At 37.9% G+C, this 13870-nt stretch overlaps 1 protein-coding gene across 9 annotated transcripts in view; it reads left to right on the top strand.

The window, feature by feature from the left end:
• DIP2C (DIP2 acetate--CoA ligase C (putative)) overlaps positions 1-13870 on the top strand; it is a 350386-nt gene that overhangs the window by 293210 nt on the left and 43306 nt on the right. For 5 of the 9 annotated variants that reach the window (XR_015740061.1, XR_015740062.1, XM_087916235.1 and 2 more), the window contains 8 exons: positions 603-680; positions 2396-2519; positions 3822-3931; positions 5788-5890; positions 6901-6965; positions 10631-10724; positions 11020-11139; positions 12823-12937. Coding sequence is in view for 7 of the 9 variants with exons in the window: in XM_087916235.1 (XP_087772361.1) it covers positions 603-680; positions 2396-2519; positions 3822-3931; positions 5788-5890; positions 6901-6965; positions 10631-10724; positions 11020-11139; positions 12823-12937 (809 nt within the window). In the remaining 2 variants the exon portion in view is untranslated. The remainder of the gene's footprint in view (positions 1-602; positions 681-2395; positions 2520-3821; positions 3932-5787; positions 5891-6900; positions 6966-10630; positions 10725-11019; positions 11140-12822; positions 12938-13870) is intronic. The other 4 variants (XM_087916233.1, XM_087916236.1, XM_087916234.1 and 1 more) reach the window with 1 other exon arrangement.

Genomic DNA, 13870 nt, shown 5'->3' with positions numbered 1-13870 from the left:
TATAGTGTTCTCTGGTTGGCCATACTTTTCTACACTCTCCCTTCCAGTCTTTGTAGCCAAGATAAAACATTGAATTAGTCCTGATTACTTCTTGTTTTAAAGACAGATGAAGTCCTATTCTGTCATTGTCTTTGGGCAATAGATGTACTTTAATTTTCTTTGGGGTATTAGAAAAACCTTGATGGGGAAAGCTTTAAATGTAGAGACCAACAACCAGGAACGCTTGTATCCAGGATCAGAGTGAATAATCTGAGTCTAAGTAACCACTGACATGATTTGAAAATAATGAGATCTGTCAGCTAGGTTTATTCACGATAAAGCAAGCAACAACCCACAACCTTCCCTCCCAAAAGACACCCTAAATTTTCGGGATTCCAGCAAAGGATAAAAGCAGTAGACAACTGTTGTCAGTCCTAAGCCTAATGTAGGATGTATTTTAATATTTATGCCAACTTTGATTAATGCCTTTTAAACTTTGTACATTTTTTAGGATCTGGCTAGTTATGAATCTCCTTGGTCTACTGATAGCACAACATGCACAGAATTTTTCCCCAACTGGCATGATTTCATCCTCTTTGTCTCTTTCTATTTATCTTAAAAAGGGTACTCCTCCTTCTGTCTGGATTTTCATAGAAGCCAAACCAAATGAGAGCTCATTTCTGAAGACTTTTCTTGCAAAAGTATGTCTTTAACTTTGCCAAGCTGGAAATACATATCTCATAATTACTTTAATCATTAGAAAATGCAAATATAATTGAGAATTTGTTGGGTGCCTGAACTTTGAAATGATTATACAAATCTGTCATAAACCAGTTTCTCATCCCATATATATATATATATATATATATATATATATATATATATATATATATATATATATATATATATATATATATATATATATATATAACTGTGTAATTAAATACTATTTTAAAAAATCTGACTAGAGAGAGTTGATGCTAGGCTCTGAATGCGGGGACAGTGTAATGCATGTCTTTCCCTTAGAAGTGATAGCTTTTTAAGAACTTTTAAGTATACATTAAAAAACAAAAACAAACTTGAGTTGTTGAACAAAACTGATCTATATCTCAAGACCTTTCTTTTACTATCTTGATAGTCACAAAACCTCCATTTCTGCTTTTTGTTTGCTTCAGATTTCCAGTGCTAATGTCTTTGTAATGCAATGAAAGTCTTGCTGTAAACTTATCTATTCTGTTTTGAAAAACGTGGTGTCTGGCTATTGTCTGGTGCATCTTGAACAGATACTAGGGTATAGTGATGGATTTTATCTGTATATTTTGAGCTGTTGTATATTGTTGAGTACCTGTGACTTGACCAAATTGAAACACAGAAACCGAATACTGTTGATATAGGGTTGTTGCTTTTTCTAACTAGAATTTTCCAAACTATAATATTCTGTGTTAGCTTCAGTGAGGAGAGAAGAGGAAAAAATAGAAAGAAATGATTTTTTAAAAATGCTATGGTTGTGGTAATTTTGTTGATTTTTTGCTTGGGGTTTCACAGAATTCAAGTGCCCCTACTTCTGTTGGGATAATCTAAATTCTGAAGGCCTTTATAAGTGAAAATGGTGAGGCAAAGCAATGTGTTGATGTTAAATATTGGGCAGATTGTGGCTTAATGTATGACATAAATCCAACCAATACAATAGTTTATGATCCAGTAGGATGCAGACATTGTCATAGAATCAAACTGTTCTAAAACATTGGTGTGCAATAATGGTCAGCCCAAGATATCTGGAAGGCAATTAAAAAAACAGGGGTTGCATGTCCCTCCTTTTGTTTTTAGACATAATTTGCTGAACTATTATTGGCTGTTAGATCTCTTTCCCATAAATTTACTTTTTTTCTTTTTCTTTGGATTATCTAATTCAGAAGTCATTCCCATGTCCTATAAGCAATAGATTCCACTCCCAGTTAATGCAGTCTAATGTTTTTCCTGGTTTGGAATCTTATACTTGCTTTTTATAGATAAATAAAAAGATCTGCCTATTTAGCTTATGGATTGCTTTGTGCCCATATTTGATTCTGGTTTTTATTCTGATTTTCATCTCCTGTCATAAATTGTGCACCAAATGTCAAGTTGTAGTTTCAAAGATTGGAAATGTTGGGGTCTTTCATGACCTGATTTTTGCTTTTTAAAGAAAAATACAATTCTCTGTATTAAATATTTTATCAAAAAATGTTCTTACAAAAGCACTGAAGCTTTGAAAGCCAAGGACCTTGATCAAAACATAATAGATGTCTTTAAAAAAAATGGTTGACGAAGTAAAGCAAATGTTAATAGCTCAGATATATTTTAAAGGAAAACTTTCATTACTGCTTTTGCATTGATTCGCTTAGAAGCTTTTTCTCCCTTGCTTTTTTTTTTCAACTAGGATGCAGGTAGCCAACAGATCGGCTTCTTGCTTGGAAGCTGTGGTGTCACTGTAGCCTTGACTAGTGATGCATGCCATAAAGGACTACCTAAAAGCCCTACAGGGGAGATACCACAATTTAAAGGTAAGTTTGTGCGGGGTTAACTCAATATTGTGATTTCATGTCCCAGTGATGAGCAAAAGTAGAGAATTGTTCTATTTAAAAGATGCAAAAGGTATCTGACTTTATGTCTTCGAAATCTCTGTACTTTTCAGATCAGTCCTGTCTATTTTGCCTGTTCTGATCCAATTCAATTGTTCTTGTAGTTGGGCATAATTGTTATCTCAATACTGTTGAGAAGTGCCCGACTAAACCCTTATTGTCTCCTGGCAGGATGAGGTTAAATGGAACAGTTCACTGAAGCCAACCCACAATCATCCTGTCTTCAACAGACCTTGAAACCCAAAGCTTTTATTCAGTAAATCAATGTTGTTCCATCCATGCCTCGTCATCTGAACTACCATGGGTTCTGGAGTAATAAAAATCCACTCGTTCTCAGCTTTGCAAAATAAAATTTGCTAGAAAGCATTCCCTTCTATATTTTGTCCTGGAGGTGTGTGTAAATATGAAATAAAATATGAAAAAGAAGCATTCATATGGCCTTTGCTCTTATCATTCTCGATATTTTTCAAAGCTTCTGAAAGGCAGATGGTGACATGCCAGCTGCTTGGCAACAAGGCATGAGAAGTGGGAGAAGGAAAGACAAAGAAGCTGTAGGAACATGAAGTTGATCCTCTATGGCAGGTGTCAGCAACCCTCGGCTCTGGAGCCGCATGTGGCTCTTTGTGCCCTCTGCTATGGCTTCCTGTTGGGTGATCCCACCACTGGCTGGCCCTGCCCCTCGCCCTCCCCTCCCAGTCACTCCTCGCCTAGCCTGAGAAGGTAAAACACAAAAAACAGAAATGAGAGGGAGCGAGCGAGTGAGCAAGAGAGAGAAAGAGAGAGAGAGAGACCCATTTCCCACAGAAAACACCGGGAGCCACAAAAGCTGGTACGGCATGGCTGGGTGAGTGGGTCATGTGACTGGGTAGGAGTGATGATGAATTGGCCACGCCCACCCAGGTTTTGAGGCCTCCGGTGTTTTCTATGGGAAAAGGGTCCAAATGGCTCTTCAGGGTTTAAGGTTGCAGAACCTGGCTTTATGGGCAGTGTAGTCAAACACCTCATGTGCCTGTTTGAAACTGGGGCCAAATTCTCAGGTTGAGTGTGCTCAACAAGAATAGGATTTTGTATCTAATGGTTCCAGCTTTTACTGACCCTTCTTTGTTATCTCCGAGTTGCTGAAGAACACTTTCCAAAGTCATTTTTATGAAAGAAATGTGGACCACAATATTGCATGATGACTTCTGTTATTTTTAAAAAGTTTTTTGTATGTTTGTTTTTAAGGCTGGCCAAAGCTGCTGTGGTTTGTGACTGAATCAAAACATCTTTCAAAACCTCCCCGAGATTGGTTCCCCCACATCAAAGATGCGAACAATGACACAGCTTACATTGAGGTGAGTGCAATGTGCCTAATACATTTGTTCATTCATATTCTTATGTGCATCATTTCCATCTATTAATCTGGGTCCAGATTAATAGTGGACTAAATATTTTAAGTAAATATATTGCAATGTACTCATTAAATAGTAAGGTGTATATGAAACAGTTCCAGTCCTATGCAACTATAGCAAACTGCACTTGTAAAATATTGTTAGGGAAATTTTAAAAAGCTTGATATTTAAATTTATACAGCATATTTTCCCCCTTCATCTTTGAACAGCAAAATGGATAGCCATTTTAGTGGATGCATCTTTGAACTTGTTATGTTTATAGATTATACAATAATCTTTGCGTTAAGAACTAATGAGAAAGGGTATCCCTTAAAAAGAAGAATGGCTTGTTGACACTAATGGGATTCTAAACAGCTACAGGTATAAAATCACAAATAGAATTAAACATGCCTAGGGGCATACAATTTAGACAGATTTTATCTGCTGCATCTGAAATCCACTGAATCTATTGAATCAGAAGTTTTCTAAAAACAGCACTGGAAACTTCTCAATAAAAGCTGATTTGAAAAGTTCCAGAGTACAATACCATGTGCCAGACTCTGTAAAAGATAGATGCAATAGAAGTGCTTTAAATAAACAAGGAAGAAAATTGAATACTTCATAATATTTTTCATGAATTAAATATCAAGATAACTGATGCAGGAGCAGACATAGTAGCACTCAGCAGACTTTTACAGGGAAGGGATGGATACCGATGTGTATAGAAACATGGGGATTACATTTTATCATTAGACAGTTTGACAACTCCTGACAGATGTTCTTTTTAGAAGCCAGTGGGACTATATTATTCAACTTTACTTTTAGCACATATTGGTGGCTTAAGAGTCCACAGAAACAAAAGAAAGACATTTTATTCCAAAATATGCTTGTTAGCTTACATGGACTTCTAGTTCATCTCTATTTCCAAAGATTAAGTAGAGGAACACAAAAATAAATGCACAGTATCAAATCCTATATTAAGCTGGCAAAAGCTTTCATAGCTGCCTTTAGGGGTTGGCCACAGGAGTTATGTAAAGGGCCAAGCCCCCCTTTGTCCTTTTGAATCTGAAGGGCTTCATCATTATAGTGCCTATGCTTAATTTTGATATTACAGCAAAAAAGGCAAGTGCAATTTTAGATTGCAATCTTTCATAGTCATTTGCAGTCGTGAGGGGCCATGGTTCAAGCTTAGTTTCTGTGCCAGTCAGACTCTCTTTTAAGAGTGATTGCCAATTTGAAGAAAATCAAAATAGGCTCAAAGATAGGCAGCAAAGAAGATTTAACTTGAGAGATGGAGGCTGCAAGAGAATTCAGAGGAAAGGACTGCTGAAATATTTAAAGAGGTGTCACACAATCGTAGGCTTCAAATTGCTCACCATTGGTCATAATGCAGAATCTAGAACTGGTTAGGAAAAGCTTATAATGTTAATAAGCTTTGATAATAAAACTGTTTCCTGGGGAACAAATAGGCTGCTTTTCACCGGATGAGTTCAAGCAAAAACTAGGCAGCTTTCTAATGGAGATACTTTAATTTGGATTTCTGTAGAGATCAAGGAGCCTCAATAAGATTGTTCAACCATTCAGGCAAACTATCAATATAAGAGTTGGGTCTTCCCCCACCCCCACCCCCAACCTGCTTAGTCTGGATCTTTAGGGAGCTAGGATAATGGACGATAAGGATATATAGACAATTAGCAGGGTGATATGAATGGAGAGATGACTCAATGGAGCATCTTGCATAGACAGGTATCTCCAGTTTATTAAACTGACAACAATGATGTTATTCCCTGACGCTGATGAGCAAAATTGTGTTACTGCAGTACAAAACTTGTAAGGATGGAAGTGTTCTTGGCGTGACGGTGACAAGGATTGCATTGCTGACCCATTGTCAAGCGCTCACCCAGGCATGTGGATACACAGAAGGTATTTCAACACTTAAAAAACAACAACGAGTAAACTAGCTTCAGAAAATGATTTAGCATGATAGATTTTACTGGATTTTCTTTTCAATAATTGGATGGAGAAAATTATTCAATAGCCCGGAGCTAGACTGTTTTCCCCCAAAATTGGAAAGCAACACAGATTATTTCTTAGGCAAATTAATTTTTGAATCTTCTCAGAACTGTAGGGTCCTTGGACAAAATTGTATTTGTTACAGTAATTTTTCCAGAAACATCTGCCCTTTTTTGCAGTATTTGAAGCATCTTCTTGTTGTGAGTGAGAACAACAGAGAAATTGTAGTGCAAGGTCTAAAATAGTTTACGTCATCCCTCAGAAAGAAAATTCATTCTTCCCATGGCATCAACCAGGAAAATGAAACAGGATATAAGTATGATACAGTTCATCCATTTTTATGCAATTACTAGGCCCATTTCAGGCTGGATATGCCCGTCATGCTGCAAAACACAACCAGGATTAATAAAAAGAGGAACTGGATACAAATATTCAGCTGAGATCAGGACCTCTAAAAGTTTATATGAGATAGAAAGCTGTGGGATATGATTTTTCCAGACTTCAGACTGTCAGCCAAGATGAAGAACAACTTCAGAGTTGTAATTTTCATCTCTAATTAATATGAACTTCTCAAGTTTTTGAGATCTGTTATTACCTACATGTCTTGAGGAAATCTCTGTCAGTGGAACAGTCATTATTTTGGAAATTATGAATTTCCTGCTCTTATTTTGACATTTCCCACCTATTTTCAGGAGAATAAGTCACTGTGACATATTATGCAAATGACAATGAAGGAAAGAGAAATGAAGGATCAGATAGGTCAAAACAATGAGTTAGAATTGATTTACTTCAAATTGTCCTACAATTATTTTCTTTTTTGAAAAAAATGAATCAATTACATTTTTAGATGGAGCTTTTCATTGGCTGTACCTGGCATCCAGGAACTAACATCGTTTTTATTTTTGTTTTTTGTCATGAAGCTGAAACCATTGTGAATGTTCTGGATTTCAAAAAAGATGTGGGTTTATGGCATGGCATCCTTACAGTAAGTCTACCATTATTTTAAATAATTGCTTTAAAATGGGATGTTACAGCTTACATTTCCATCAAATACATGTTGGCTCAAAAAAAAATAAAAATAAGACCCGGCCTTATTAAATGAGAAACACGGTAGTTTGAAAAGTGGTAGCTAGAACTTAATTTTGCAGATATTCATACTGGAAGAACTTTGTGTTAGAAGCCACTATTCTTCTCCCATAATAAATATCCTGGAAAACTGACAGGTTTACTTCTGAAACTGCAGACATTCAGTCTATGAATGTCATTGTCTTTTGGAGGAGTTTAAAGGACAATATGGTAATATTTTCTTAATCTCATTCTTGACCCTAAAAATGGGAACAGCCTCTGTCTACCAATTACTGGAACTGATCCAGCATATCTGTTAGTCTGAAGAATGCTGCTGCCTTTTGATGCTCACAGTTTCACTTGTAAACTTTCTTCCTACCTGACTTAAGTAAGTTCAAGGCTAGGTTCAAACATCAAACTGAATTATAATGTAGTTATCTGGAATTTGACTGATATATGTACAGCCAGTCACTCTGGCTAATTCAACATTCTGACTAATTAAAACAAGTCATGTCTTGGATGTATGAACTCAACTAAAAAGATACATTATTGGCTGAGAAAAATACCTGAATCTGAGTCACATATCATTATCAAACTGATTAATATACTTTTTCATCTTGTGCTCAGCTTAAGAGTGCTTAAGAGAGCTTAAGAGCTCAAAGCGATAAGTCTGTCCAAGCCACCATCACTCATAGCTTTCCCTATATGGGTCACAACTTAGTTTGTTCCCTTCTTTAAAAAAATTTCTCAGTCCATCTGTCTGGAAAGCATCTGTCCAATCTCCCAACATCTCTTTTAAGAGAGGATAATATAGAAGGTGGAAGGTTTAAAACCTATAGTGGATTCTGGACGAAATGGATTCCTTCCAGGCAGGTTCCAAGTCCCCTTATGTGAAAGAAATAGCATTGGTTGCACCTGTGGTTGATCTATGGCAAGGGCAGGATGTGATTTTTGCTTCTTTGTGACTTCTCAGGACTTTGATACTCTAAGCCATTGAGGATATTTGTCGAATTTGGGCTGGGCAGCACCCTCAGGGATACCCTCAAGGATATCTCGAAGCTTCAGCTGTAGTAATTTGAGGATGACAGTGTACATCTCTTTTTACTCTCCTCACAAGACTAAATGACTCTGAGTGCCATAGTGGACCCAGTTCACAACTGGGGAGTTCTTTTGGACTCGCAACTCCTGCTGAAAAGAGCAGGTGGAACAGGTGGAAGCCATGGCTAAGAAAACCTTTGCGCAGCTTCGGGTTGTGCACCACTGGCAGAGTTTTCTGCATCAGGAGTGGCCTCTGCCCTCGGATTGCTAATATATGCCTGGGACATCATTGGAAGAACATCAGTGTTCCCCGAATGATGGTACACCTCCATCCTTTTTCTCCTTGACTTCTCAGTGGCTTTTCATCCCATGAGCCATGGCATCCTTTGGCGCCATCTTTCGAATTTGGGCTGGGCAGCCTAGCCTTGCTTGGGGTTTGACTGCTTCCTCCAAGGCCAATCCTCATGAATGTTAATAGGGAAGGAGAGGTTGAGTCCGCAGCTGCTCCTTTGTGGCATGCTAAAATGCTCGGGATTGTCAGGATTAGACCAGAGAATTCCTTATTTTCTAACCCATTTTTAGCTGATTGCCATTTACTTGTTTAAAATTTGATATCTCAGGATTTTTCTTAGAGGTTGCCATGACCTATGATAGTTCCTCTCTAATTTATTGATTGTGTATCTATAAAAATACTTGGGGAAGATTCTTTATAGATAAACAAACATTCGTTATATTGAAATTTAATTAAGACCCTTGTCCCCCGTGGTTGACGAAACCCTCCAAGGTGCCAAGGAGCTGGCGAGTTCAGACAGAGAAATTCCATGCTGCAAGACAGGGCATATTCTCGGATGTTTTAAGGAAGCCTTGGTTTGCCCTATATATTTTAGGGGTGATGGAGTAGAAGATGGAATGTTTGGGAATTTCTGCTGATCCTGGATGAAATGGATTTGGGTGCGGCTGTGGGACAGAAGTAGCATTGGTTGCACCTGTGGATGATCTATGGCAAGGGCAGGATGTGATTTTTGCTTCTTTGTGACTTCTCAGGACTTTGATACTCTAAGCCATTGAGGATATTTGTCGAATTTGGGCTGGGCAGCACCCTCAGGGATACCCTCAGGGATATCTCGAAGCTTCAGCTGTAGTAATTTGAGGATGACAGTGTACATCTCTTTTTACTCTCCTTGACTTCTCAGTGGCTTTTGATTCTATAAGCCACGGTATCCTTTAGGGCCTCAACCATCTATCAATTCGAACCTTGTCCCTCCGGGTTAGTGAAAGCTTCCAGGAAAAAGACTCGAAGGTGGGTCCAGGCAGGAGTGAGACCCACTTCTCACTGCAGGAGGGCACGTTCCCAGACCCTTTTAAGGAGAATTCTGGGACCATCTCTGGACTCCAGCTATGTTCTGAAATTTTAGAAGATTCTAGATGAAATGGATTCCTTCCAGGCAGGTTTCAAGTTCCCTTAGGGGACAGAAACAGTATTGTTTGCACTTGCACTTGCATCTTTGGCGAGGGCAGGATGTCGGTGTACATCCATCCTTGTTCTCCTTGACTTCTCAGTGGCTTTTGATACCATCAGCCATGGTATCCTTTGGGGCCATCTGTCAAAGTTGAGTCATAATTCCTGTCAGTCCCCTCATTCATAGAGGAATTACGGGTTTTTAAAAGGGTTACAGGGCCGGTGGCTGGGCGGCACAGTTTGGCCCCTTTACCCAAGGCCAGCCCCAACCGGTGTTGATAGGGAATGAGAGATCCAGTCCACCACTGCTCTTCAGTGGCTATGCCACAGGCCTTGGCTCTCTCCACTCCTTTTTAACATCTGCATGAAGTTGGATGCGATGGATCGTACAGGAAATAGCACGCATCATAATTCTGATGATATGGTATGCTAATGATACCTAACTTTGTATGGGGGACAACAGGCTTCGGCTGAACCCTCCTCACAAGACTAAATGACTCTGAGTGCCATAGTGGACCCAGTTCACAACTTGGGAGTTCTTTTGGACTCGCAACTCCTGCTGAAAAGAGCAGGTGGAACAGGTGGAAGCCATGGCTAAGAAAACCTTTGCGCAGCTTCGGGTTGTGCACCACTGGCAGAGTTTTCTGCATCAGGAGTGGCCTCTGCACTCGGATTGCTAATATATGCCTGGGACATCATTGGAAGAACATGAATGTTGACTTCTCTTTTGATCCTATAAGCCACGGTATCCTTTGGGGCCTCAACCATCTATCTGTTAAATCCTTGTCCCTCCGCGTTAGTGAAAGCTTGCAGGACAATGACTAGAAGGTGGGTCCAGGTCGGGTTGAGATTAGCCAATGCAACCCAGACCAGAAGTAAACACAAGTGTTAGCTGCCAAGGAATTTCAGTTGGTGGAATCTAGAAGAGCGTTTTCTGCCATGACTCCTGCCTTCTGGACCATCTTACCCATGGAGATAGATCTGGTCTCCTCTTTTTGACCTTGAAGACATGATTATGTCAACCAGGTATCCCACTTGGTAATAGTTTCTTCACTGCTGATACCTCTCTTTTCTTGCTTTAATTTCAGAGTGTTATGAACATGATGCATGTGATAAGCATCCCGTATTCCTTAATGAAAGTGAACCCACTTTCATGGATACAGAAGGTGTGCCAGTACAAAGGTAAGCGTGATGGCTATATCAATCTACTTTGAGGGAGTAGGAGGTAGGTATTATTGTATTAACCCGGCAAAATAGAAGTCATCCCTTCTTTTTCCACACACAATCTGTGAAAGATTATAAAAACTGAAAATCCAAATTGAAGTCCAATTTGTCTGCCAGTTGGTCATACTTTATATATTATGGATGTTTACTAGTGGAATTATAACTTAAATATCTTTGATTGTATATTGCATACTTTTGTGGGATTATGTCTTAATTCATTGGTATTTTTTTTTGTTTCTTGTATACCTCTCAGCAAAAGTAGCTTGTGTAAAATCCAGAGATATGCACTGGGCATTAGTAGCACACAGAGATCAACGTGATATCAACCTCTCTTCTCTTAGAATGTTGATAGTGGCTGATGGCGCCAATCCATGTAAGTGATAAGTATGGAACAAAGAATACAGTCTATTTGGCTTTGCTGTTGGACATTCTATGTCAATAGTCAATGAAGCCACTAAACAAGGATGTATGCCTGTAATCTTAATGTGTCATTTCCTGAGATATCTTGATAGTTCTTTCTCTTTTAAATTGGAGTCTAAAAATATTTCTATTCTAGAACCCACCCAAAAATTATATTTCAAAGTTTCATTTCTTTAGTGATATCCTAAAGCAAATCCAATATTTCACAGTACTATAAACTAAACCAGCATAGTTCTATATAATTTGGCTAGCTGTTATATCAACTTGTGTCAAATTTCTCCCTGAAAGTAGAAAAGAGCTGAAGATTTGTCAGGAAATCAACTGAAACTAGGCATCAATAGGGGTGATTTCTTTCCTTGGTCAAATACAGGCATACAAAACATGAATTATATGTGTAGGTTCCATCAATTGTAAAGAATGCATGCTCCAAGTAGCAACCTGTTTCTCGTTCCGCTTCCTGAGTTGTTGCTTTTTGTTTACACATTTTTACAATTTTAAATATCCCAAAGTAAGATTCAAGGCAGCTAATAGAAATATTGAAATAACTTTTATATTAGATTGAAACTATGATCCAAAAGCAAGTTAGAAAATTAAATTGAAATTGATTGAATCTCCAGTGGTATCTAAAAAAAAACCCAATTTTGACTTGGTGCCAAAAGTAATAAAAGAACAAGGGAAATAGTTCTACACCTTGGTTTCAGCACTGATAGGACCTTTTCTGCTATTACTATCCTTCAAATTTTCAACAGAAAATTCTGGGCAGATCTTCTGTTCATAATGGACAATGTCGACTACTTCATATAAAATATTATGAGTTTTAGGTTTTTATCTAAGGCTGCAAAACTCCAAACCAGTATATTTTATAGGAAATATATAGTAACCCAGAGAATGAGGTGGCTGGATGGAGTCACTGAAACAGTAGGCATGAGCTTAAATGAACTCCGGGGGATGGTAGAGGACAGGAAGGCCTGGAATATGGAGTCTATGGGGTCGCGATGGGTCAGACACGAGTTTGCAACTAACAGCAACAATATAGTAACCAGGATTTCAAGGGTTGTTGAAAGTAATTGATTTTAGTTGGACATCATATGTATGTTTTGTACTGTGTCATATCTGACCTTACAAAATGATACAAAATGAAAATTGAAATTCAATTATTAGAAGCAGAGGGAATATAAATACACTTTTCTAGAAACCCTTAATGAAATTCTATACAAAATGGAATGATTTTCATGTACCCAGTACAAGTAGTATCCTGAAATAGAAATGTAATTTCCAGAATAATACTTGGTTCTACACATAGTTTAATTCTATTGTATATAAAGAACTTGATTATACAATACCGATTAAGTTAGCCTTAATAGCTAGTTGCATTTAGGGGCAGAAGTATGCTCAGTGCATTTCAATCTTCTTCTCTGGACAAAAGAAGTTTAAGTGAGGGTTGGTATATTAGAGAGTTGCTTTAGGAACATCTATAGATTTCAACCAACAGGTCAATTATTCGCAATCACTCGGTGGATGTTTTAGTTGGTTGGCATCTAGATTTCTATTTTGAATTTCTCTATTTAGAATTTCTGTTTATTTCTGATTATTGCACTTGGAATGATACTGTTGTCTCTGTACTTTTTAACTCCAGGGTCTATTTCTTCGTGTGATGCATTTCTAAATGTCTTCCAAAGCAAAGGCCTAAGACAAGAAGTCATCTGTCCTTGTGCTAGTTCACCAGAGGCTCTCACAGTGGCTATTAGAAGGTATTGTGAAGTCAAATATAAATGTGAAATCCTGAAGGCAAATAAAGTTTCAATGGGAACAATCTAGTAATAACTATAGGAGGAGAAAAGAGCATTAAATACTCTCTCTATTTGTTATCCTATTTGTCAGTGGAAACATTTGTTCAGTGCTACTCTTAAGTTTAAATGGCCCTAAAACAAATGGTCATTAAGAAGGACTGCCTATAAAGTGAAAAATTTCAGGTGTCTGTTGTTTGGGGGTTCAAAGACTTTTGGAATATTGGTGTACTTTATGGCAGGTGGGCATTTTGCGTGAAACATTTCACCTGCGTGAAACATTTTTCTAGACACTGAGTTTAGCTTGCCAACCTAAACGTTGGTAATTTGAGATCCAAAGCACCACATGACAGGATGTGTTTCTTTCCTGTGTTTCCAAAATCTTAGTTCAGGAAAGTGAAAGGTGAAGTAGAATTGTAGATACAAGTACAGTTGGTGGTAAAATGGCAGCAATCTGTGTACCTTGGCATATAATACCAGCCACATGGCCATGGAAAGAGATGAGCGCCACCCCCTAGAATCAAGACACAACTGGACAGAGAAAACTTTTTAGGTCTTGCTATATGTGGTTTTGTTATCTGTGCCTGGAATGAAATCCTCACAAAAAAGTGGACCAAATGTATTTAGATAATTGTGTCAATTTTCTGTATTCCGGCTTAGACCTTTAAAGTGTTCCACTTTTAAAATGTTGAAATAATGCTATTGCAAGATTGCGTCAGTCTAATATCCTTGGATTTGTTTCAAAATGTCATGGACAGATTTTTCTTAAACTTACTATCCCTTTCTAAGTTATTGGAGACTATTCTCCTATTCTTTGGCTCTTTAATTGTAATTTAAGTTTATTTCCAATATAATAATATTAATAAATAGCAATCGAGAAATACCTACAAGTCTCAT

Source organism: Pseudonaja textilis, chromosome Z (assembly GCF_049901715.1).
Source record: "Pseudonaja textilis isolate UNSWEBS1 chromosome Z, rPseTex1.2, whole genome shotgun sequence".
Classification (NCBI taxonomy): Eukaryota; Metazoa; Chordata; class Lepidosauria; order Squamata; family Elapidae; genus Pseudonaja; species Pseudonaja textilis.
This window is presented reverse-complemented; position numbering and strand designations above follow the sequence as displayed.